Source organism: Anabrus simplex, chromosome 1 (assembly GCF_040414725.1).
Source record: "Anabrus simplex isolate iqAnaSimp1 chromosome 1, ASM4041472v1, whole genome shotgun sequence".
Taxonomy (NCBI): domain Eukaryota; kingdom Metazoa; phylum Arthropoda; class Insecta; order Orthoptera; family Tettigoniidae; genus Anabrus; species Anabrus simplex.
This window is the reverse complement of record NC_090265.1, coordinates 311,708,021-311,735,666: the sequence shown is the minus strand read 5'-3', so window position 1 is coordinate 311,735,666 and position 27,646 is coordinate 311,708,021. Positions and strand designations below refer to the sequence as shown.

General features: G+C 39.2%; 1 protein-coding gene across 1 annotated transcript in view; it reads left to right on the top strand.

Moving 5' to 3' along the window:
* Nucleotides 1-23,976, top strand: part of LOC136856728 (pacifastin-like protease inhibitor cvp4) — a 77,110-nt gene extending 53,134 nt beyond the window's left edge. The window contains exons 4-5 of the mRNA XM_068231093.1: nucleotides 10,681-10,806; nucleotides 23,840-23,976. Of these exons, the coding sequence (XP_068087194.1) occupies nucleotides 10,681-10,806; nucleotides 23,840-23,856 (143 nt within the window). The 3' untranslated portion in view covers nucleotides 23,857-23,976. The remainder of the gene's footprint in view (nucleotides 1-10,680; nucleotides 10,807-23,839) is intronic.
* Nucleotides 23,977-27,646: the final 3,670 nt, after the last annotated feature.

The window sequence follows — 27,646 nt, the reverse complement described above, 5'->3', positions numbered from 1 at the left end:
TAATGCAAATGACAGGAGGCATCACCAACAAATGGCAAATAAGTTAATATGGGAAGGACAGTTGATACAGAAAGTGATGGAACCAACAAGACGGATGATTATCCCAGATGTAGTGCTGGTAAAACCTGATGAGAAACCGAAGTAATAACATAGATGGTTTTAGTGATCATGAAGCTGATTTGGTCGTAGTTAAAAATAAATTTGATAGAAAAGAAGGTCGTAAAAGTAGAACTATTAGGCAGTGCCATATATCTGGTAAATTAGGCACGAGGGAGTTATTAAAAAGTAACTATGATCGGTGGAAAACGATAAATAAAAATGTAAACAGACTCTGGGATGGATAAGTTTATAGAAAGCATTCTTTCTGATTATACTGGACATGTTTGCGAAATAAATAACTGTTTCGATAGAAGGCAGTTCGGGTTTAGGAAAATTGATTCCACTGAAGCTCAACTTGTAGGATTCCAGCGCGATACAGCAGATATCTTGGATTCAGGAGGTCAAATGGACTGTATCACGATTGACCTGTCGAAAGCATTTGATAGGGTGGACCATGGGAGACTACTGGCAAAAATGAGTGCAGTCGGACTAGACAAAAGAGTGACTGAATGGGTTGCTATATTTCCAGAGAATTAGAGCAGGCGAAGCTTTATCTGACCCTGTAATAATTAAGCAGGGAATTCCTCAAGGCAGTATTATGTATTGGACCTTTTCTTTTATATTTATATAAATGATATGAGAATATAAGTGGAATCAGAGATAAGGCTCCTTGGGATGACGTTACGTGGATATGTTACAAGATTGTGAGAAACTGCAAAATGACCTCGATAATGTTGTGATATGGACAGCAGGCAATAGTATGATGATAAACGGGGTTAAAAGTATGAGTTTCTCGAATAGGAAAAGTCCTCTCAGTTTTAATTACTGCGACGATGGGGTGAAAATTACTTATGGGGATCACTGTAAGTACCTATGTGTTAATATAAGGAAAGATATTCATTGGAGAATGTAAATAAAGGGTATAAATATCTGTACATGGATATGAGGGTGTTTAGGGGTTGTAGTAAGGATGCGTCGTGCTGCCCGCACGAGCCCTCGTAATCTGCAGACCTTCGGGATGAACAGCGGTCGCTGGGCAGGCCAAGGCCTCTCAAGGGCGTTAAGTGCCTTGGAGTTTGGTCTTTGGTTGAAAGTGTTAAAGGAAGTAGATTGATAAATGGAATTTGAAGGATGTTTTTGAAGACTTTCGTCTGGAGGGTGGCACTGTATGGAAGTGAAACATGGACGATAACTAGCACGGAAGAATGGGGATAAAAGCTTTTGAAATGTGGTGGTAGAGAAGAATGTTGAAGGCGAGGTTGCCAGATTGAATCACGAATGAGGAGATACTGGATCGAACTGGTGAGAGGCAATCGATATGGCTAAATTTGACGTGAAGAAGAGATAGAATGATAGGACACATCTTAAGACACCCAGGACTTGTGCAGTTGCTTTTTGAGAGAAGTGTAGGCGGTAAGAAATGTAGGGGTAGACCAAGGTATGAATATGGCAGGCAGATTAGAAGAGATGTAGAATGTATAGTTAAATAGAAATGAAAACGTTAGCACAGGATAGGATGGCATGCATCAAACCAGTCTACGGACTGATGACTCAAACAACAACGTAAATGATATGAGTAAAGAAGTAGAATCAGAGATAAGGCTTTTTTCGGATGATGTCATTCTGTATAGAGTTATAAATAAGTTACAAAATTGTCAGAAACTGCAAAATGACCTCGATAATGTTGTGAGATGGACAGTAGGTAATGTTATGATGATAAACAGGGTTAAAAGTCAGGTTGTGAGTTTCACAAATAGGGAAAGTCCTCTCAGTTTTGATTACTGCGTTGATGGGGTGAAAGTTCTTTTCGGAGATCATTGTAAATACCTAGGTGTTAAAAAAAAGAAAGATCTTCATTGGAGTAATCACATAAATGGGACTGTAAATACCATATTTACTCGAATAATTCCCGCATATTTAAAAGAATTGAAGAACGAAATTAGGGTACGGGTTTTATTTGCGTCAAGGTTGGCAAGTTTTCGATGTTGGATGTACAGTTACGCTTTGTGTAACAGCAGATGGAAGAAAACTGCCCCCAGATGTCATATTTAAAAGGAAAACCATTTAGACTTTTCATTTAAAACTGCATCTACAATTTTAAATGGTAATTTACAGAGTAATTTTAATTCAAAATTTCTCCGTCTTCCTGAACGTGCAGGGGTAGCTTTCCGCACTTTCTTTCAGTTCGGTTTGTCGACAGTGTGTTTCATACTTGCTGTGTTCGAGCGAAATCGTAATTCTCTTGTATTCAGCGTCTTAAGGTACGCCACAATATAACGTAACAGGCAGTGTGCGGAGAAACAGAATCCGCGAACACTGCCGATTCAGATAGTTGACGAAAAATCGTGCCTCATAATTACAACCAGTTCGTACGCACCGAACAGTACTGTCGATGCCAATGAATCTGCATTGTTCTTTTATGCCTAGCCAAAACGGACGTTTTTAAAGGAGATGGAATCACCGTACTGTGTTGCAATGCAGACGGAACCGAAAGAAATCCTACCCTCGTCATAGGAAAGCTCGATAAGCCACGATATTTTAAGAGCGACGGGTACCTTCCGTGCAAGCACAAGGTATCTCAAAATGCAAACAGTACAGTAATCCAAACAATAAAGCACTTGCACAGAGGAGCCAGCATAATTTGTCCCCGTCTTTCAATCGTGTATTTTATTTCGTTGCGTGAGGTTATCCAAGGAGTGATATCCAAGTTATCCAAGTGCATTATTTGAATATTGTAAATATATCTTGTTGGATACTTTTTGGAAATATTTTTCCATGGAATTTTAAAGGTTTAAACTGTGAATCAATATTAGTTGCATGCAGTAACTAGCCTTGAATATTTTGTGATGCGGCAAGGGTTGGCATTTCTGAAGCACGAGTTGGCAGTTAATTCTAAATCACGCCATTCGAAGTCATATTTTTGCGTCCCAATGAGTTCGAATTAACGCGATTTTACTGTATCGCAAAACTAAAATCAGTGTTCGCCGGTGTGTATGTTTCAAGTGTTTACAATTCACGAAAATAAATTTTCCACCACCGGCCTTGTTAACATCCGAGTAAAAAGGGACCACGTGTGAAAAGTGTGTTAGACGTGGAGTGTGACGAATTTCTAAGTAATTGAGGAGAGGATTCTAGTGATGCATGAGACAACGAGTCTTTCGATCTACAGGGAATCGAGCCTATTGCAAATTCAGATTAATGAAATACATAGGCCTACTTGTTAATTTTCATGGCAAATATATTTTATATCAGTAATAATGTCTTTTTATCATTTCAAATATGTTCAGGCAAAGCAACTTTACCCGTAAATTTACACGTTCATATTTGCGTAAAGACCTCGTGTATCTCGAGGAGTGATATAGAATGTTTGTTTATGCCTAATTTACTCCTTCGATGGAAGGAATTTTAGTTCATTTCAGCTTTTCAAAATGGTCATTCCTAAAATTAGGGTGGGGGGTTATGATGGTATTTAAAGGTTGTAGTAAGGATGTGCATGAGAGGGAATGTAAGTCTCTGGTAAAACCCCAGCTAGAATATGGTTCCAATGTATGGGACTCTCACCAGGATTACTTGATTCAAGAAATAGAAAAAATATCCAAAGAAGAGCAGCTTGGTTTGTTCAAATTCATAACTGACAGAAAAGCAACAGGGATCACTACAACCACACATATAGAATCTAGAACCAACGTTACTCCATTGATAAAGCAAATTTCCACAAAAAATTGATACAATCCACATATAATAGATGAAAGCATAGAAACATCGATAAAAACAGCGGAAAAACCAATGCAAGAAATTAAACACCTAAAACAGGGCATGTAGTATCACAGGATACCATTCATTGGAATAACATCATACCGAACAGTCAGAGACCTCAAAAAGAGAAATATAAGCATCAGCTTCTCAACCAAAAACAATCTTGGTTCGGTTCTACCACATCCTGTCAATACTCCAGATAATTCAAACAGACTCGTGTATATAAAATCACCTGTGAAAAGGAAGCACTAGAGAAATCGGGGGAAACGTGATTTAAGTTCATTTTGTCACTGATCAGAAAGTGTTATTAACATCACAGCCTGACTGGAACACTGAAATATATACATAGAATTACCTTAACAGCATTCCTCACTCCAGTACCACCAGAACTGCTTGTATGAGCAATGGTCTTACTGATCAAAGAAGGATCGGGACATGCACGAATTAGGAACCAAGCAAAAACGAGAAGATTCTCAGTTATTCGAGCTAGCAAAAGAAGTATTTAAATTATTCTTGTCCCACAAATTTCAATTTATGAATTGAAAACTGTCTTGAAAACTCAAGTGATATCATTCACTGTATATTGTAAACTTTCCACTTTCAGCCCGTATACTGAACCCATTACCTTTGTGCCCTAAGAATTTTAAGTATGAAAAGTTACTACATTTCTGAATATGTCTTGATATCACGGGAGTGACACGTGGCAAGGGAGTAGCTACTTTCGGTCCCACGCTCTGGGACACGTGACGTCATCCGCACGTGTCGTACGTGGAAGGATACAGAAGAAAGTTTGAGACTGCTAAGCCATTTCGGTGGATTATTTCAGAAGGGCGCGCGTGTATAGCGTCCCCACGCGAAGTCGACAGAAAAGTAGTGCCTATCAAATGAGGTCATCTAACCAGTCAAATTAATAAATATAAATTTTAAATGTTCAGGATCACTACTGCTAGTGAGTTAACAAATATATGGTTACATCCAAAACTCTTTTAAATACGGTTCATTTAAGTCAGAAAGATTACGCAAATTTTCTTGGCGGCAAAGGGAAAATGCCTGGAGAGAGGGGGTAATGGCTATAAATATAGAAGGGACACCATGATGAAACCCCTGCGTTGTGTTATTGAATCTTGCGCGAGAGAGTTAGACTGTTCTGTAAATCAAGCGACTAAAGTACACTAAGTCCGACGAACAGATTTTGGCCGATGGGGCTGGGGTCTTGAATCCAAATGGATTTTGGTTGAGCAAAGGTAGTCTTATAAACAGGACGGTCAAGATATTGCAGAAGAAGTATAAAGCTGTAAAATATTTTTGTGTTGTAAAAAGTAATTCGTGTGCGGGCAGTAACTACCATCAGTCCAGTGCGATCAACGGAGACACGTGTGAAGGGTATTTCTTTTTAAATGCTTATTTTCAGGAAATAAATATTATGATGTACAGACAGAAATGTAAAATGGCTAGATAAAGTGACGGAAGGTCACTGGTGATCCGAAGGATGGAATCCGGCGTCGATTTAAGGTAGGTGCCTTGCCATCTTACCACCTACTATATCTTGTTTTGTGATGTCAAACTTATGTGCATTTGAAATGGGTTTTTATGACGCGGTTGGTCACCCCTATGTTTTTCTTTTTTTCGAATGTCAAAATATGACGAAAGGTCATTTGTTTTATTTTCTGCTTGGATTAATTTAAAATATTGTGAGTGCCGTGTGACATGTAAAAGTTATTAGTGAGGGCTTCGAAGTGATATAATGTCCAGAGTAGATCGTCAATTTCCGTGAATTTATTGCCTATACTTTTGTGATGTTAATTGAGATAATTTTATCAGACGTAATTTTTTTCTGTTTGAATTTTGACGTAAATAATGTAAGAAATCCATGGTTACCCATTTTCAATCGAGTGGAAGCGCGCTGTCGGGTTGAGAATATACAGTGGTGAATTTTGTCACGGAGTGAAACGTTATTCTATGTCCATTTAAACTGTGTATGACTGACAATAAAAAATAGTCGAATTTTGACAGTCATTTTGTGAAATCCAGTTTTGGAAAATACGAGATCATTATGGGAATGTGGATTCCAAATATTTTTATTCCAGTCTTGTTGTCAGTGAGAGCCGTCCAGTGGAGACGAGAGTTCAGAGTGTCGTATGAGTTGAGATGGGATTTGTGAATCAGGTGACTGGAAGCCTATAAATGTTCCGGGATATGTATAAGCCCGAGGAAGATTTTGTGTAATGTTTGGGTCGGAAAGTGGAATGCGAGAATCCATGCCGGTATTAATTTGCGACGTGTACAATTATTGTAGGAAATTTTGAAGTATAATGTATGTGCACTTTGCTGGTCAGAAATACCGAATTTGTTTAATTGTCGGCGAAGCTAAAGGTTTGATTCAGAGAGGCCAGTCAGGCAAGACGAACAGATGTCTCATAGTACTGCAGAGCGGAAGTCAGGGCTTAATGCCGTCAGCTGATAGGAGTTCGCAGCTCGAATAACGGACAGTGCAGAGTGTGTTACGCATTGACAAGAGATTGCATTTCTTTGCAGGGGATAACGTTAAATGTTGGATCTAGTTGAAATTTTCATCCGGAAATAACGTATGTGTTATTAGATACTGTAAATTTGTTTAGTTGAGATGGTAATGTACATTTGAGACCACGAACTTAGAGAACAATGAGTAAGGTTAGCCAATTTCAGGGTTGTCCAAAGTATAGAGTGATGGTAATGATGATTGTTTTGTTTGTGAAGGGGCGCACAAAGCTTCACGGAAATTTTACGACAAGATATGGCATCGTAATCGGTTTACCTTGTACGGCGAGTTACTTATGGTTTTGCACTTAATTATCAGGGTTATCCAAGTAGTAATAATGGTTAGTATTAGATTAAATTAAAGTGTGATGTTACGAAACAAGATGAATACTGGAAATAAGTGATGTAAATTTTTCCAGTTACCGACGATATCCATCCAACATGATTAAAAATGAATTACGTCAAGATATTAGGTAGGGACATGTGAAAGAAACCATTCGTCCGCGGAGATAGAATTTGTTGTTCATTAAGATTTCATTAAATCATTTAAATTTATTTAATTATTAAATTCAGTGGAAACGTATTTTGAAACAACTTTAAATCAAGCGAATAACTTGGAGATGCATTCTGGAAATCTTAGTTTGTTTTCTGGGGAATATGTAAATGTTAACGTAACGATTTAGGGGACATATCCGAAGGTAATAGATTTTACTGCCACAAAATATTGTGAGCATTGTTGTTGTTGTTGCATTATTTAACTTTGATTGATTGAGCCGTAAATGTGCTGGGGTTAGTAAAGTGGAAACTTTGGTCATCAACCGATGTAACTTTATTGTGTTTAGCTTTCAGCTTAGAAACTTGGATGGTCATGGGGTCATCAACCTCAGTGACTTAGAGTAGGGCCATATGCCACCGTAGCATCATTTTCCTTGCGGTCATCATCCACAATGACTTTAAAGTAACTTAGAAGTTCAGATGTCGGTCCATGACATAGTCGAAGGTCACACCGATTCAATTAAGGGTCCATGCCGTATAACCACTGTGTGGCACACACCGATTGGACTGCCTTAATTATCCCCAGAGTCCAGAGTTCGTGTTACGAGGACTGGACCATAAAGAATCACTATGATGGTACATGTAGTCTCACATGGAAGCCGAATCTAAGGATTTCCAGACTTTCTTATTAATTAATAATTGAGACAATGGTTTCTAATAAGGATGCCCATCAGGCAGTTATTTCAAAGGCTCACACCAGTGTTCTGACCTTCAGTGTAAAAATGATGGTGGTGTCCAGTGGACACGATTGGGTCCCAACCTTACCGATGATAAATGATTAACTCTTCAGAGATTACTTGAATAAATAGGAATATTTTTTAACAGACCTTTCGTTTGAGTAGATAGATTAGAATTACTGAACCCTACCTTTACCTCAGCAAGTGACGAAGAACCCGATACAACGCAAGAGACAGATCTCATGAACTTTTGCTGATAGGTAAGGAAGGTAGGTATCCTTCAGTGTGGACCAAAGGGTTGAATACGAATAATGAAATACATTCTAATCCATGATTGTGAATATAGGATACTTGTGCCGAAGTATACAATTTAAAAATATCTTCCAATCTACATGGTTGAATTGAAGTTACTTGTGGTAGAAGATGTTTTCCAACATGTACAGTGAAGGAGACGTAAGTTCAAACTTCGTCATAATTCGAAACACATAACTTACACGACAGTGAACGTAGGATACTTTTATTCCAAATATTGAGCTAATCAATACGATTTGGAAGGTATATGTAAAGACTTGGAAAATGCCTTCCAACGCATATATTAAGAAAATTAGGTTTGTTTCAGCCTATTTTAGCAACGGGAAATACCTCCTGAACAGTACTATATACAAAAGAATTTAAGTTACATTTCCCTGTTGTAAATTTTCTTTTAGAATATGCCTTCTAATGTAAAAGATGGAGAATGCAGGTTTTGCTTAAGTGATTAACTGGGCTGAACCTTCGCACGTATACTATTAAAATCTAGGATACTTCTTACTGGGCGTTTTTCGTTGTAATATACCTTCTATACTCCATAAAGTAAACCTTTAATTAGGAAATACGACGAAAGTGTCCGTGACTTTTAACTCTTGAGGGAATTATGAAATACCATTTTAATTTAAGTCATGAACGATGTAGTCCATCCTTTCGACAGAGGAACTGCTAAATTTACTTTTCAGGTTACACATTTAAGAATGTAGATGTTGTGATTTATTAGGAATGATTTCTTGTAGATCTTGGAGGCGATCAGCAGTGATATATAAAAAGCTTTCTCCCGACGTAATGGATTACGAAATAGTTTCCATCAATGAAATGCTTGTTTTAAGCTTATGTGATAAATTAAGGAAATATTTCTATCCTGTGCAATGTAGGATGTAATATACAGTACTTTATACCTGTGTGATCAATTAATATACTTCCTGTCCTGTGTAATGCAGGACGTGGTATATTTTAAACCTACGTGATCAATTGAGAAATACTTTCTAGCTTTTTCAATACAGAATTAAATATACTTTAGAATAGAATACTACCATGCCCTAGTTTCGGATCTCGTGGAACTGGGGAGACAGTAATAATTTAGAGTATTCCAAATTGCTTTTTTGTTACGTGCATGATTTTCGTTGTTGCAATTAGTTTATCTGTTATTACATAACATTACCGTTAAGCCTAATCGCTATTTACACCCAGCCTCAAAAATTGCAGTTTTCATAATTACATTTATTTTTAGAAGTTAACACTGTATCTTACCCTTATTAAAATGTATTAATGTAAGTATTAATTTATGTCACAAGTCTGTACAGAGTTATCGACTTGCAATAGATATTATGAATGAACCGAATGGCTGCCTGAATTAATTATTGCATGATTGAATTGTATTCATGCATACATGAATGACTAAACACTCCTCCCTCCCCGTCAAACATAACCACCGACTGGGGAGCGATAATTCATTATTGAATGCTTGAATGAATTTAATGCTCTCAGCCTACATCTGTGGAACCCCAGAGGCTAAGGAGAGAACATTCCAATATGGATGAATGAATGAATGAATGAATGAATGAATGAATGAATGAATGAATGAATGAATTAGTTCATTAATGAACTGAATTCGTGCACATGAAGAAATCAAAACAAGTACCTCTCTCTCCCAATAATGGTAAACTACATATTTTAGACTAACATGATCAATTACGAATTACTTTATATCCTGTATAATGTGGGATGTTATACATCTCTGAAATCTATGCGATCAATAATGTAATCATTTATTTTTATACAATGTAGAATGTAACGTATTTTAAACCTATGATATCAGTTAAGAAATACGTTCTATCCTATACTACTCATGAGAAAATATGGTACTATAAACATATATAAATTAAGAAATAATTTCTCTCATACATAGTATCGGATGTAGCATATTTTAAATCTGTATGCTTCAGTTAAGAAATACAGTCTCTCATATATACTGCATTTCCTCCTTCATAATGTAGGATGCAGATTACTTCAAACAAATATGATCAATTAAGAAATACTTCCCCTCCGATGCAATGCAGAATATATTGAACTTTCTGCCTGTGGTAAGCGTTAGGAATTTTACGTCTTTATCATCCGCATGCCCGTAACTTGCAAGTGTGTTGAATGACTATATCGTGGGAGTGGGGACAGTACGTGTTTCTCACGATTTCTGCTTACTTTTTACGCTGTCTCTTTTTGTATTTTATATCCTATTTCACTTGATGAGCAATAGTTCTGTTCTGAATCTAATGCTATTAGGTTCACCAGACCTAAGGATTCCTCTTATTTTTAACATTTTTCGTAGTCCATTCCTTTAATTTGATGATGCGTTCGTTCTTCAAAGTTTCAGGCCTCTTTATATTTTCCTATGATACTTGTTAAGGGTGGGTTGTTTCCTTTTCCTCACCTTAAATTTGCATTCTAACTCTCCGCCCCCAGTAATGTAATGGAAATACTTGTTGCCTGCGGGACGAATTACTGTAGTAAATAGCTTGTAATCTTTGAATGTTGGAAGATGGACAGTTCAAGTTTATGCAAGCAAATGCTATGAATACTCCTGATCTGTACAATCAATGAAGGGAAGAATCATTGATTTTCGTAAGAAATTAGTTACTAAGTAAAGAGAAATTCAAGTGGCACTTCGCAATTGCATGGAAGATTACAATGTTGTTGAAGAAATCTTCCATTCTTCGCAATATTCTTACGCTACGCTATAATTTAATAAAACACTGCCATTATGTTTCAGAGTTTGTGCCAGAAGATTGTGAAAAAGGACAAACATACAAGCGGGGCTGTGTTACTTGCACCTGTGTGGATACTCTATTTGGCCGTGGGTTATCTTGCCCTCGTGAGAAATGTGACTCTCTTCCAGGTAAGACGCGGAATCTGTACGATTTGATTAAGTTTGAAATATATATATAATCTACATATTTCTTAGCTTTGGTGTCTGTTCGTCTGTGTGCTTGTCTGAGTTAAAACTAGAAAACTACTGGATATATTTCTACCAAAATTCATACCTGGATTCCACCTGTCCTTGGGAAGGTTTTAGGACCAATATTGTTTCTAAATCCCTGAATTGACTGCGGGTTTTGTACGAAACCGAAACATTGATTTTGAACTCCCACAAAATATACACAACCAAACTTAATGGAAGTCAATTTCTAAAACTTTTTTCTCATGTGCATCAATTCGATACGAGGATTAATAAGAGAGATATCATTAACGGATCGTTTTCTGCTCTAAGTTCGAGCGGACTTAGCCTAAAAGTGGATATGTGTAAAGCATAATTCTTATGACTGCAAAACTACTGGAAATATTTCAACCAAACTACATACTTAGCATCCACCTGTCCAAACATATGTTTTAAGGTCCATATCATTTCAAAATACTGGAATGAAGTGGGGGTTTATAGCGAACGAAACAGTGATTTTACTCTCCGACAAAATATGCCAGACCAACCTGGATGGAAATCAACCAACCTTGATGTAAATTCAGTTCTAAAACCTTTTTCTCATGTGAATTTATCGACAGGAGGATTAATAAGGGTGGTATAATGAACGGGCTATTTTTGGAGGCGAAGTCCAGCGGACATAGCCCAAACGGTGTTGTACGTGGAGCAGATTCTTTGTATTCATATAAAGAAAATCGTAACCGCCGTGTGTTTGTACCATGACAATTTTGGCGAAAGTTTCGTACAGCTATCCGTTTACATGCGTAGAGGCATACATCATTATAAGCCATTAAGCCTTTCAGTGTTCAGTCTGCAAGCCTCTGTGAATTTACTAAATGTCGCCACACCCTTCTATTTGCAACTAGTGCTGTGGCCTCATTTGGTTCTATACCTCTTAGCTTTAAATCGTTAGAAACTGAGTCTAACCATCGTCGCCTTGGTCACTCTCTACTTCTCTTACCCTCCATAACATAGTCCGGTATCCTCCTAGGTAGCCTATCCTCCTCCATTCACCTCACATGACCCCACCACCGAAGTCGGTTTATGCGTACAGCTTCATCCATCGAGCTCATTCCTAACAGCCTTTATCTCCTCATTCCGAGCACACTCCTACCATTGTTCCCACCTGTTTGTACCATCAATCATTCTCGCTACTTTCATGTCTGTTACTTCTAACTTATGAATACGATATCCTGAGCCCACCCAGATTTCACTCCCGTAAAGCAAACTTGGTCTGAAAACAGACTGGTGTAAAGATATTTTTGTTCGGGAGCTGATTTCCTTCTTACAGAATACTGTTGATCGCAGCTGCGAGCTCACTGCATTATCTTTCCTGCACCTTGATTCGATCTCACTGCCTATATTACCACCTTGGGAGAACACACTTCCTAAATACTTGAAATTACCTACGTGTTCCTGGTTTGTATCACCAATATGACATTCATTTCTGTTGAACTCCTTACCTACTGATATCAGCTTAGTCTTCGAAAGATAATTTTCATACAATACTCATTGCACCTATTTTCAAATTCCAAGATATTAGATTGCAGGCTTTCGCCACAATCTGCCATTAAGGCCAAGTCGTCAGCATAGGCCAGACTGCTTACTACATTTCCACCATACTGAATCCCTCCCTGCCACTTTATACCTTTCAGCAGATGATTCAAGTAAACTGCGAACAAAAAGGTGAAAGATTACAGCCTTGCCTACTCCCTGTAAGTACCCTGAATCAAGAAATCATTCTACCATCGATTCTCACTGCAGCCCAATTGTCAACATAAATGCCTTTGATTGATTTTAATAATCTACCCTTAATTCCATAGTCCCCCAGTATGGTGAACATGTTTACCCCCGGTAGCCTGGCATATGCTTTCTCTAGATCTACGAAACATAAACACAAGTGTCTATTCCTCTCTTGGGATTTTCAATTACCTGGCGCATACTGAAAATTAGATCATGACAGCCCCTCTGTGGTCTGAAACCACACTGGTTTTCATCCAACTTCCTCTCAACGACTGATCGCACACTCCCTTCCAAGATGCCGGTGAATACCTTGCCTGGTATACTAAACAGTGAGATACCTCGATAGTTGTTGCAATCCTTCCTGCTACCTTGCTTATAGATAGGTGCAATTACTGCTTTTGTCCAATCTGAAGGCACCTTACCAACACTCCATGCTAATTTTACTACTCTATGAAGCTATTTCATCCCTGCCTTCCCACTGTACTTCACCATTTCAGGTTTAATTTCATCTATTCTGCTGCTTTATGATAATGGAGTTTATTTACCATTCTTTCCAATTCCTCAAGCGTAATTTTGCCAACATCGTTTTACTTTTCCTCATGAGCTCCGTTTTTCGCAACACCACCATGAAGATTAATTTTTACGTTCAGAAGATTTTCAAAATATTCCCTGGGATATATTACGAGTTCACCTGAATTACACAAACGATTATTCATTTCCCTTCTTCATTTAATCCTAAGATTCTTTATTACTGTCCAGAAAGGTTTCCCTGCTGCTTGACCTAGCCTTTCCGGGTTATTACCAAAATCTTCCCACGACTTATATTTGGATTTGGCAACTATTTGTTTCGCTCTGTTTATTTCATCTATGTATAGTTCCCTGTCTGCATCAACCCTTGTTTGGAGCCATTTCTGATAAGCCTCCTTTTTACGTCTACAAGCTTCTCTCACTTCATCATTCCACCAAGATGTTCGCTTTTTCACATCTTTATGCATTCCCTTGGTGTCGTAACTATAGCATTCCTGTATGCCACCCATTTCAGAGCAATAACAGTTTGCTGTTTGGGTACATCTGTGAGTATTTTATGCAATTCCTGAATATAGAGGAGATAAATCTGTTTGTGTATACGCCAGAAAACAAGACATCTAATGTAGTTTATAAGAATGTATTTTTTTAACAAGTCAGATCAGGTATATTCTGCTACCGTATGCGACAATGGACGGTACTGCCTGCGACTGTCTGGCCGAGGGTTGGGCGGCCGTTACCAAACTTGACAAACTAAGGGAGAACCAATGGCTATGGGCAGAGGAGTTCACACTTAGGTGGCTTTTAGAAGCCTTTGTGTAGGAAATGACACATGAATTCAACAGGAAGCTGCTGCATTTCAGATGTGGCAGGGGACTGCTAATGGCTAAGGGAGATAACGCTGACAGAAAATCTTCTCTAACATTAGGCCCAACAAGTTAGTTGGAGAATAATTTAAATCGCTTTCTAGAAAAATACGTGCCTCGGATCGAAAGTCTCAAGACAACGACAACAGCTGGATGCGCGTATGACGGCTTTCAGCCTGAAGCTTCACAAGCTACGAAACCTAAATCAAGGTCCAGTTGCCGAATTGGAACCTTGAATATTCTAACACTGACAGATAAAACTGAAGAAATTGTTGATATGATGGAAACGAAGGAAAATTCTTACCATGGAGATGAGTGAAACCAAATGGAAGGCAACAGGAATAAGACACCTCCGTTGAGGCTATACACTATACTGGTCTGGAAATAACTTGGAGTCAAGAAATGGAGTGGGCTTTATACTTTATAAAGATATTGATGTTTGTAGCCAGATTGAATTTGTCAGTGATAGAATAATTAAAGTGTCAAAAAACTGGAAAGGAGACAAATAACATCGGTATAATCAGGTCTATACTCCATAATCAGGATGTTCAAATGAAGGAAAGGAAGCCATCCTGTTCAACTTGGAACAACATATGGATTGTGATAATTTGGTAGTAATGGGTGATTTTAATGCTGAGGTTGGATCAAACAGAGTTCACTTTAAATCCTCCCTGAGACCTCATGGAATGGAGAATAGGTTGCCAGAGGGCAAACATCTTCTAGATCTTTGTATGAGGGTCAATATGGTTGTAAGTTACACTTGGTTCAAGAAAAGGGGCACAAGATAACAAGAAATATTTGGGACGATCAATATGGAACTGTGATTGATTATATACTTGCCAAACAAGAAGTTTGGAAGATTCTAAATGATGTCAAGATAATTCCTAGTGAAAATTTGAATGGACCACAGCCTGCTGGATATCACAAAGAGAAGATCCCATAAGGTCTAAAACAAAAGAGCACCAAAAATAAAAAATGGAGACTTTCTGAACAAAGTCTGAAAGAAATGTTTCAGAATATGTTGGGAAGATGTTACCAAAAGAAGATCTGGGATATGCAAATCAGGAATGGGATAACCTGAGGATAGACAGCTGAGAGAGTATGTGGAAGGCAGAACCAAATAAGTAAATCCAAAGAAACCGCATGGTGGAATGATGATATAAAAACTGCTGTCAAAGCTATAACTGGCGCAAGAAGAGCTTTGTACCGTGTCAGAATGCGAGGAAATCCAAGTTAAATCGAGGATAAACTATCATTTTACAGAGAAAAAAAATTACAGGTCAAAAGAATAGTTGACACTGAGAAACGGAAATGCAAAGAAGATTTTTCCAATAGAACAGGGCAAGACAAGCACAAGAAGCTCCTGTATAGCACTGTTAAAAGTAAAAGAAATGATAATATTACTATCAACACAGTAGAGCTTCCAAACGGAAAGGTAACTAGAAATGAAAATGAAATATTACAGGAGTTCGGTAGATATTTCAATCTCTTACTGAACTCTAATACAACTGACGACATACAAGATGATCCTCTTCTTCTTTTCCTACCGCTTTCCCCACACCTGTGGGGTCGCGGGTGCGAACTGCGTCGCGCATGTGGATTTGGTCCTGTTTTACGGCCGGATGTCCTTCCTGACACCAACCCTATTGCACGTTTCTGTGATGATTGGTAGTGTAGTGTGTTGTGTGCATATGAAGATTAGAGTGTTGGGAGGGACACAAACGTCCAGTCCCCGAGCCAGAAGAATTAATCATAAGCGATTGCAATCCCCGACCCGGCCGGGAATCGAACCCGGGACCCTTTAACCGAAGGCTAGTACGCTGACCATTCAGCCAACGAGTCGGACACACGAGATGACCCTCTAACACTTATAAATTATAATGTAGAAATTTTGACCTGGCTGGAAGTGGAAACAGCAATATGTAAAATGAAAAACAGCAAGTCTGCAGGATTGGATGAGTTCAGTGTGGACATGATCAAAGCGCTTGGAGGACCTGGGATACAATGGTTGTACATAGTACTAAATAAAATTTGGGAAGAAAATGAAATACCCACTGATTGGAGGCAAGGAGTGATTATTCCACTATTTAAGAAAGGTGACCGAAAGAAGTGTAACAACGATAGAGGTATAACCCTTCTATCTCATGGGTTAAATTATGAGACCATCCTGGAGAGAAAAATTAGAAAGATGTTGAACTTGAGGAAGAACAACATGGATTTCGAGCGAACAGATCAACGCTAGACCTCATTTTTTCGACATGAATGCTCTTAGAAAAATACTGGGATAACAATAGAACGGTTATAGTTGTACTCTTGCATACTGAGAAGGCGTATGATCATGTACCATGTGAGCACATATGGGAATGTCTGAGATGTAAAGAAGTGCCAGATGAGATTGTAGCTCGAGTAAAACAACTATACCGAGAGACAAAGAGCTATGTGCAAATCCAAGGAAGCAGGTCAAACCGTTTCGAAAACAAGAGCGGTGTCCAAAAAGGAAGTTGTCTAGCACCACTTCTCTTCAACTATAATGAATGACGTTATAAAAGCAGTGAAAATGAAGGATCAGGCAACAAATGCACTTGTATTTGCTGATGATGTTATGTTATGGGGTGAGACAGAAGCAGAAGTTCAGGCTGAACTACATGTTCGGCAAAAAGAATTTGAAAGAATGGGAATGATCATCAGCTGAACTAAAACCGTTGGTTTAGTGATGAGTCGAAATCCTGAAGCAGTCCACCTGCGAGTACAAAATGATGAAGTAGACATTATCAATACCTTAAAATATTTAAGGAGTTTCGTTTCTTCTGACAATACCATAAACCAAGAAATAGGCAATAGAATACAAGCTGCATCAAAATTCTACCACTCCATTCGTCAATTACTTTTGGATGACTCATTCCCCCAAGCTTGCAATCTCATGCTGTACAGAACATATCTTGTACAAAATCTAAAATACGGACTAGAAGGAGCAACGTTGAATAGATCTGCACAAAGTCGCCTACAGGCCACTGACATGAAGTTCCTTCGGTCATGCCTCCAAAAGACAAGGAGAGACAAAATAAGGATGAAAGTATTCGGCAACAACTTGGATTGGACAGGAGCCTGTTGGAAACCTTAGAATTAAGCATATTACGATGGTATGGATATATGAGAAGGGCGACTCCAATTAGGACAGGAAAGGAATGTGTTTGGCAAGAGGCTCAGAGGGAGGCCTCTTGAGAGTTGGAAGAAAGCAAATTTTCAAAGTCCTTGCCAAACGTGATGTAAATTCGCAGCAAAAGATAGAACATCAGCTGTGGATGGACAGGACGAACTGGACGCGGCTCGTAAACACCCGCGCTCGGCTTGCTGGAGGGGAAAATCGATGACGATGTTGATGAAGAATGTAGTTTTATGAAGTAACTTAGTATGTAAGATAGTTACGCACCCCGGAAAAAAGAATAAACCGAATAAGAGTGGTCTTTTAATGCACGTCTTCTGTGCTATATCAAGAAAACCGCACGGATGTACAAAAAAACCAGTGAAGCGGGTTGTCTTCAGTTAGTATAGAATAAAAGGTTCCTCCATTTTCACACTCTTTGAGACCGTAGGGAATTAAACACATCTTGTCATCTTCTCACTTGAAACTAATAAGGTTGACGTATTTGAGATAATTCAGTAGTCATTATCATATGTACTTTCTTCTTGATATGACACGAATCGAAGTTAAATTAAGGGAAACTGGCAATCTGCTCAAAATCTGTGAAGGATATAGATGCAAAAGATAAAATATGAACATATGTGCACGATCTGTTACACTGCCACATTCGCACTAATTCCCTTAAAGAACTGAGATGTTTATAAGAAAGAGAATATCTATGAGAATTCGTGAATATGCTACACACAGTGCGAATTCATATTCTCGGATGGTCTATAAAAAAGAGTGAATTTTCTGCTTAATCAACTAATCACTAATGAATCACTTTACAGTGAAATAAATAAACAAATAAAGAACAAATATGAATTATCAATAATGAGAGAAGTTAAATGGCAAATAAGCAAATATGTGGCGTTCTGAAGGACATTGTAGGAGGTAGTTACACTGCCCCCATTGCCTTTCAAGGTTCCAGCAAGTGATATTCGCTCTCAGCTGAGACATCTGGTTATGTCCCATTGGGAGATGGAGTGGCAGGCCATTCCACTTCCCAATAAGCTGAGAGCGATAAAATGAACAACGAAGGTATGGAGGACTTCCCTTCGGGCTTCGCGGAGGTAAACCGTGGTATTATGTCGCCTTCGGATCAGCCACGGTATCTTGACGAACTCCCATCTACTGAAAGGAGACCCCCCTCCGGTGTGTACCTGCGGTGACCATCTTACCGTGGTACACATCCTTACGGAGTGTGTGGACCTGGTCGATCTGCGCCGTAGTCTTAATCTTCCAAGTACAATCTCCCTTATCTTTTGAGATGACGAGCAGTCAGCAGACATCGTCATCCGCTTTATGAGGGATAGCGGTCTGTTTTATCGTGTGTCATAATGCCCTTTGTCCTAGTGTTTTTTGTGTTACTTGCGCTTTTATCCCATTGACTTCATTTTAGTTTGTGTTGCGTATTTTAATGTGTTAACGTCTAACGTGAATTATGTGTATATATCTGTACTACCAGACAATGCCTTATTCCTTAGTTTTCCTGTATTTTCTCTTATTTTATTATAAAATAAGACATTGCGTATTAGATCCACTGATTGTTTTAATCTCACCCTCATTTTTCTTCATCACCATTTTTTAAACTCTAGTCAGTGGATATTTTTCTATAATTTTAACTTCATATCTCATGTCGTTCATCTCGTTCCATTGGGAGCCGATGACCTTCGATGTTAGGCCCCTTAAAACAACAAGCATCATCATCAACATCATTTGAAGGACATTGTTGAAGACAATTGATGAACCAGATAGTTCAGATACACGCTCCGCAGTAGAATGTTTGGTTTACTTGGACCTCTGTAAGACCTTTCACAGTGGTGCACGAAACGACAACACACAAAGTCCCAGAAGATGCCAAATGTTGTAGGAGCTACAGACTGATGGGGAACTTCGTTTGCTGAAACACCGCATGAAGGCTCCTTGCATTGTGCAGGGTTAAAACAGCTCTGCGACGTAAACATGTGGCCTAGTGAAGTGCTAAGCAATGAATGTCGAGTTTGTGGATATGCTGCTTATATTTGGAGCTTTATACACAGAAGTATACTACAGATGACTTCCATATCACAGTGTGTTATGAGTAGGACTCGGGAAGTTCTTTTCTCTTGAGTGTCCGAAGACGAGGCCCAACATAATATTTCTTCATTCTGGGTCTATAGGCCAAAAATGGTGGGTTTTATTCCTCATTTCCGCCTTTTTTGGTTTATAGGGCCCTTCTTGGCCTTATTTTATGTCTTAACGGCTTTTTTGTACAACTTCACTTACTTTCGACTTGCATATGTACTGGCCATTCTCAATTCGAATCATGATTACTTCATCCATCAGCTCTTAAACATATTTTCTGTAGTAGGAGGGAAAATATAATGAAATGAAAATAAGGAAGCAATGCTTGAAAGAAACCAGGGGTATCAAATTATGTCCAAGACAAGTGAAATATTGAAAGGAGAACATTTCGACGCGAGTATTTATGAAGAGGAAGATCTATCTTGCTTCAAGTATGAGCCTTTAACATCCGTCGATGTGGAGAAAAGTTCCTCAATGTTTTCGAACGTGCTGTCTGAAACCTGACGATCCTTTACACGTAAGAATATGGAGATGACTACTATGTAACCCTAGTGTGCTTGAGCCAAATATGATCCCAGTTATACCAATTTCAATTTCTTTTCCCAGAATGTTCATTACCGGTTCACTGAATTCATCCTAGGTGAAAAACATCATTCTAAATTCTGCAAGTATCTTTTTAACAAACGCGGAATTATTTTTAATTATGTTAATCTAAAAAATATGTCTGAAAGAAGAAGTATTTTGCTCATTTAGTTTTGCACTGAATGTTGCACACCGCCAACCGCCGCAGCCGTATTGAAACACCGGATCCCATGAGATCCCCGAAGTTAAGCAACATTGGGCGTGGTCAAAATTTGGGTGGGTTACCACGCGCTGTTGGTGGGGGGTATGGCATTGGAGGAGCGGAAAAGAACTGGCCACCCTACCGTACGTAAACTCCGGCTCAGGCACACCTCTGCCGAGGTTCGGGCTTGCCTTCGGGTAGAATATACCCTTACCTTGTTACACACCACCAGAATTTTTCACTTTAAAATATCATATTCCTTCATTAAATATGTAATTAAAGCAAAAATTATGAATGAATTTGGATCGCAATTTTATGTCCTTGCCAGTTTTAGGTCCGTTTTTTTTTGGATACTTTTAGGTATTTCTACAGGTCTTTTTAGGCAAGGTATATGTCTCCAACTTCCGGCCCCAAGTTATGAGCCAGTATGAGGCAACTCATCTATTTAGAACATGGTGGAGAGCTCAGGAGAATTGCATTAGATGAAAAAAAGCTGTGGCCACAGAACCTCAAGGCAGGTCGAGCGTACTCGTAGATAGAGAACTCGCATTGCCCGCTCGCTTCTCGCAACAGGTGATACGAGTCCAGTTACCTCTGGTTGTGCAAAGCGAGTACATACGGACCGCGCCCGATTTCTACTTAAAAGTGTTGTGCGAGTAAACATTTTAAAGGGCTAAAATCTTGAAGTATGTGCAAAGAATCAAATGGAGTGAAGAGCAGTCACTAAAATTTCAGTAACTATCAGAAGCCGAAGAGTTTAGTGGAAAGTTAGACTTTCTTTTATTTCTTTTACATCGCACCAACGCAGATAGGTATTATGGCGACGATGGAATAGCAAAGGGCTAGGAATAGGAAGGAAGTGGCCGTGACCTTAACTAAGGTACAGCCCGAGAATTTCCTTGGTGTGAAAATGGGAAATCACGGATACCATATTCAGGGCTGCCGACGGTGGGGTTCGAACCCGCTATCTCCCCTAATGCAAGCTCACAGCTGCGCGCCCCTAACCGCACGCCCAACTCGCTCGGTGTTAGGCTATCTACTTGCAATAATAAAGATGCCAGGGATTCAGAATTTGTAAGGATTGTGAGGAAGATAAGTATTCCTCGCCTGGAAGTTGTTGAAATTATGAAGATGAACATAGTTTTTCAGGAACAAGTTCAACTCTAAATCTAAAGACGATGTGTCAGTCTTCGAATACAGCCTGAGACCATCGAAGTTTCTGCCCGTTAGTAACACATTTTCCGTCGATAGGCGGTCTGGGTTATGAAATCTACTCTCTAATCCCAAAAGAGCTATGTCTATCATCTCGTAGTATTATCATTTATAGCAGTCTCCTGCAGATGTTTATGCGTGAGCAACTAGAGATCTTGTAAATCTTTCATCGAGTAGGTGGTTTCTTGACTCTTGGACTTGTTAGAAGGAGGTCAAAATTTGGTAATGGCTATTGGTAAGTTAGATTATACAGTGATCCTCTTTTGTTGAGTCAGTTTATTGTTTTTCAATAAAATGTACATTATGTTGATATAAATTAATTGTGTGTTAGTACTATTATCAAGTAGAGCAGTCTAATTTGTATGGTAATCCTGCACAGTGCACTTGCGTGTTTATGAATAACTAGATTTTTACCTGCAAGTGGAACTTGTTTTCCTGCGCATTCATAGAATCTTGAAATTATACTAAATGTGCCGCAGTAGACTTGAGAAACTGTGGACCGGGCGAGTTGGCCGTGCGCGTAGAGGCGCGCGACTGTGAGCTTGCATCCGGGAGATAGTAGGTTCGAATCCCACTATCGGCAGCCCTGAAGATGGTTTTCTGTTGTTTCCCATTTTCACACCAGGCAAATGCTGGGGCTGTACCTTAATTAAGGCCACGGCCGCTTCCTTCCAACTCCTAGGTCTTTCCTATCCCATCGTCGCCATAAGACCTATCTGTGTCGGTGCGACGTAAAGCCCCTAGCAAAAAAAATAAAAAATAAAAATAAAATAACAATGAAAAATTAGTGTGTCAAATATTTCAATATTTAGCCTACTTTTCCATTCATTAGGAATTTACTTTTTAGAAGTGCAAAGGGTTTTTTAGGCACCCATATCTTGTAAACTTAATCCATTAAAATTCTAAAAGTATACAGAGAATTTGTGTGCGCATTAAGTAGACTATTATGGAGAACATCTAGAAATAAATGTATTAACAGCATTAATTAAAAACTTTGCTTTAAATTATACGAAATTTTTGATGGGCGTAACTAAAGTCATGTGCTTATTTGTTTGTAGCCTACTTTCCTTCAATCACCATATTGAATGGATGTACAAAATTTCAGCTATGTATCTCAATTAGTTATTTATCTATTAAATTAAATGTAAGTTATCTGAAAACTAAAATGGCAGGGAAATGGACTTGAATTTGGACATTGCTTTTACCTAAGGTTGTGGCATAACCTGATGTGTTTAATGCATTCCATCCCCATAATAATCTTGGTTCAGAAGCTCTTCATCCTCATTCTTCCTGTTTTTAATTTCTTTTTATGGTTCTTGCCTCCTTGGAACTCTCCTTGTACATTATTTCTGCCGCGAAAACTCTTCTTCTGTCAATAGAGTGCATGCTTCATGTTGTACCCTGATTCCATGCCTCGCAGCTCCAAAACCATACATCTGTATGACGCCCCTTCCTTAAAGCATATCACAGCATCTAAATCTCCTCTTTTTAGTGTCTGTACACCCAAAAAAACTGTTTTAGGAACACTTCCCCAGATACAATGATTGAATCACTCGTTGGTATTTTGAGTCCTTCCATGAAGGCAATTCTCCAGTAATTTTGGATTGCTTAGATCCCTGAAAAAAGGCTTTATTTCCTCAACAGAATAAGGCAAGGAATGCTTATGCTCATATTCAGCACCACTTGCCTTTGCTTTCTGGAACTTGCACCATTAATCAAGACCTGTTGGGGAAAGAACATGGCAGGGATGTTCATGAGTTGATGATTTGTGTATAAGACTAGCCCATACAGATTTTCTCATAGCTACTAGGTTTCCCTCCTTCCTCCAAATGACCAGTCCATAATATTTCTGTAGTGGGACATTTGTCCCTTGCACTCAGGTACTTCCCATCACAGAACTTCTGACTTTCTAGGTCTTTTTTCAGCTTCCCCAGTCCAGTGCCTAACCTCCTCTACAAATACCATTTACCATTTCTGCTTAGGCAATTACCTTTACTGCACCAAAATATCTTAGTTAGGAAATATTGTGAAGGTTATGAAGGTTGATTACATCTGACATTTGAAGGGGTGTGGCAGTGTTCTGCAAGCACTTAAGAATAGGGCTGTAAAGGGTCGAAAACAATAATATGTACTTCTTACATATGACTGAATTCAGGAAGGAATGGGGAATGATATAGGAGCATATTTTTTTTTGTGCAGAAATGCGCTTACATGTACCTTAAGCACTTCTTCACGGATACCACTGATTAAAAGTACACATTGAAGCATACATTAAGTATCGTTAATAAATTATCGACTTCCTATATCGTTAATTTTTATAAGGTGGGAAAGTATTATCCCATATATCACCCTCACTCAGAAATGTTATGTTAAAGGCCTCATTTCTAAACAGTGTGTTCATTTCATTCCTCGTTTTCTGGATGTCCATGTTTCACTACCATTAATTATGCTGCTTGTGAGACAATATTATAAACCCTTAGTTATATGTGCGGTATGGCTTTTCTCATTATATTACTTTTAACGAACAGAAGAAAAGTGAAAAATAAATATTAAGATAGTAACTATGTATTTTTTTAGGCCATGCAGATGACTAATCTACAGAGCGAAGAAGATTTGGATTTGCTATACCTCCATTACTTCAAACATAACTGGGTCTATAATTGAATTCTGCTTCTATGACATATTGTACAAGTAAAGAGATAATAAATGTAAATTAGACTGACATTTATCTGTGTAATTATTCATAAAGTGAAATGTGTCATCTAACTATAAGAGCAATAAAACCTTTATAATTCAAGTATTATTAGACAGTAAATGAAAATGAATGGCGTATGGCCTTTAGTGCCGTGAGTGTACGAGGACAAGTTAGGCTCGCCAAACGTAGGCCTTTTGATTTGACTCCCGTAGGCGACCTGCGCGTCGTGATGAGGATGACATGATGATGAAGACGTCACATACCCACAGGCCCCGTGCCAGCGAAATTAACCAATTATGGTTATTATTCACGACCCTGTTGGGAATCGAATCCGGGACCCCTATGACCAATGGCCAGCACGCTAACCATTTAAACATGGAGCTCGACATTAGACATTAAAAGAAGGGCCATGTGTCCCAAACAGTATATATCCCTAAGAACTTGATTGCTATTTTTGTATAGAGCAGAATCATTTCCAGAGGCGTCTGACTCGTTGGCTGAACGATCTGCGTACTGGCCTTCGGTCCAGAGGATCCCGGGTTCGATTCCCGGTCGGGTCTGAGATTTTAACCTTAATTTTGTTAATTCCAATGACACGGGGGCAGGGTTGTATGTGTTGTCTTCATCATCATTTCATCCTCATCACGACGCGCAGGCCACCTACGGGTGTCAAATAGAAAGACCTGCACCTGGTGAGCCGAACCCGTCCTGGGATATCCCGGCACTAAAAGCCATAGGACATTTCATTTTATCTCCAGAGGCGTACCTAATATGATACGGGCCCATCTGCTGGAAACAAAATTGGGCTCCCTCAATAAAACCTATCATCAATTTAACTGCAGAAGATCCTTTAATGCAATCTAAATTCACCGGAAAAAAGATTAGTTACCCCATTGTGTACGCGCAGATGGATGGTTAACCCTCACGGAGTTGCTCACTCATTTGAAACGTTAGTAGTCGCGCAGGGTGTTGACAACACCCCAAATATCATTTCACAGTACAACCTACATAAAGACATTTTTCCAAAAATATATTTTATCATGTGCAATATAGATCTACAAACGAGACTATCATATGAAAATCATAAAATGCGAAATATTCTCCTACAAAAATCCAAGCATACGAAAATATTGAAATTATTACTCAATTTCTGCATTTCAGTACAAAACAAATTGATACAAGAATATTTTTGAATTACATTCAATGCTTCTGTTACCAGATTGAAGTAAAGACGGGTCAGAAAGTTAGTCTGTATCACTTTGTGGTTCACCTGAACGTTGGTAAAATTTTCCACACATCCCTCATACGTTTCAGACACATCACTGTTACAACAGCGATCACAGTACGAGTTAGTCTTTAAACCTTTGTTTCTAGGGCATAATTTGCACCGTGATTGTTTCGGAGCTCGTTCTCGGACGTTTGTCGTCTTACTTGATGCCCAGGATGATAAACACCTGCTAGTGTCAGAATACCAATCACACACTTTATTTCGGATTCATCGGTATGCTTAACATCGTGATCTCCGGAATAATTTCCGTCAATAGTGTCTAAGTAAATGTTTGCACAATTAGTAATAGTTCTGATAAACACATCATCCACAAATAGCGAAAAGCAGTCAAGCACTGACTTAGCACTTTTAGTATGGACCTTGACAACAGAGAGATGTAACACTATGTTTTATTGACGCGCACTAACGTTCCTTGGAGGGGGATCTTTCTACCACTTAGTCTATTTACCTTTAAACAAGTACCGATTTCCTCCTTCATGTGAACTGAATCATTATCGCTGTCCGCCATTATCTTCTTCAATATCAATCTCTGTATCACTGTCTTGGATAAGTTCTTCACAATTGTCGCTTTCTTGTGGATCTGACTAATCGGAATCTTTTTTTAAAACTTTCATCTTCTTCTAAAAGTTCGCGTATTCTAGCCTCCTGCCGTTTATAGCAACAAATTTTCACTGAAAATGAGACTTTCACCACTCAAGCGAGAACTGAGTACTTAGCCGGAAATGTACGATAGTGGTCGCGCGGGGGTATAACGACACCCCACGTGTGAAGAAAGAGCTCTAACGCCTATCATAGCAATTCTAATTATAAGCACTCGCTCAACACTTCATGGTTAAGGTCACTTAGAGAGGTATAAGTGATTATAGCAAGCTAAATGAACTCGATCGCAAAATTTAGCCTAAAAAATGAACGTGGGGGTGTTGCCAACACCCCGCGCGCGACTCTTTAAGGCAGGGCCTCTCAGGGTGCATGCGCCGTGCAGTGCACGGGCGCAAGGTGCAGGAGACGACTTCACTAGGTTGACAAGAGTGCAAACTCCCACTCCACTTCCCGTACACCTGTCTCACCCGTTCTGCCTGTCTTCGCCTTCTCCACCTTCCCCGCTGATCCTCCCCTCACTGGGAAATGTTTATGTGCGGTGAGCGGTGACAATGTTGTATGGGACAACATTACCGGTGTTAAAACACTCTTCTTTCAATTTGGTTTGAGCAGACAATTTATCTTTGCAATGATACCAGTTATGCCTGCAACAAGGGACCGGCTGAGAGCAATTTGAGAGTTTTAAATTCCAATCAGAAATAGGCCTACTCGCACGCAATTTAATTTTCGTACAAGTAAAAGGAGGAAAAAATACCTTTCATATATGCATGTGGAACCAAACATAGAAATAATCTTAGCTACTTCTCGATGCAGCTTAGGAAAATCTTCCTTCGAAAAATTCTCGTAGAATTTGAGCAAAGCCTTTGTATTGGAAAATAGATCTTTTTGATTAACGTATCACATAATTATTGTCCCACGGATTAAGCATTTGGCTTTATCGTCACGACTGACAAAGAAATACGAAAGTTCCCAGTTCGATTGAAATGGACTTTCGGAAGTTTTTGCTTTCTTTGAAACAGGTTGCTCCATTATTATGTTGTTGTCTTGCGCTTATCTATTTCACTGATAAACAAGCCGTATATCACCGAACGCTTCGTCGCTTTCAGCGCACTACGCTATCCGAGTCAAGCCGAGTTGAGTCGAGTCGGAACGATGCACAGTGCACGGAGTCTCTGCGCCTCAATATGCACGCGTGAGATTTTGAGCGTTTGAGAGGCCCTGCTTTAAGGGTTAAACCAGTACAGATGGCGGAGTGAACCCTTCCCACGCGCAATGACGCTTCGTGCGCATAAGGCAGTAGCGATCTGTGAGATACTGGTGTTTCAAGGGGACAGGGCTCGTCAACACGGGTAGGTGTAAGGATCTGACAGAGTGGCAAAAGGGACAATCATATTCGGCCGTGTCCATAGCAATACGGTGCGTGAAGTTGCTGGATTTGTTGGTGTTGCGCAGCGGTCTACATGCAGTGGTGTACTACACGCTGCTAAGAAACACGAGGTCAGAATTTTGGTCAGAACACGATCCTGACTGAGAGGGACCGGAGACGCGTTTCACGGCTTGTGAATCAAAATCGCTTCCAAACTCGACAGGAATTGCCGCAGTCAGTGAATGAAGGTCCATTCCAACCTGTTATCGACAGAATATTGCGACGGGAACTGCATGAAATGAACATTTTGAGTCGAGGCCATTGCTCACACAGGTTTACAAAGCTGCGCGTATTCAACGGGCTAGAAATCATCGAAGGTGGACAGTAGCTGACTGGCGGAACGTAATGTGGTCTGAATAATCACTTTTTGCCTGT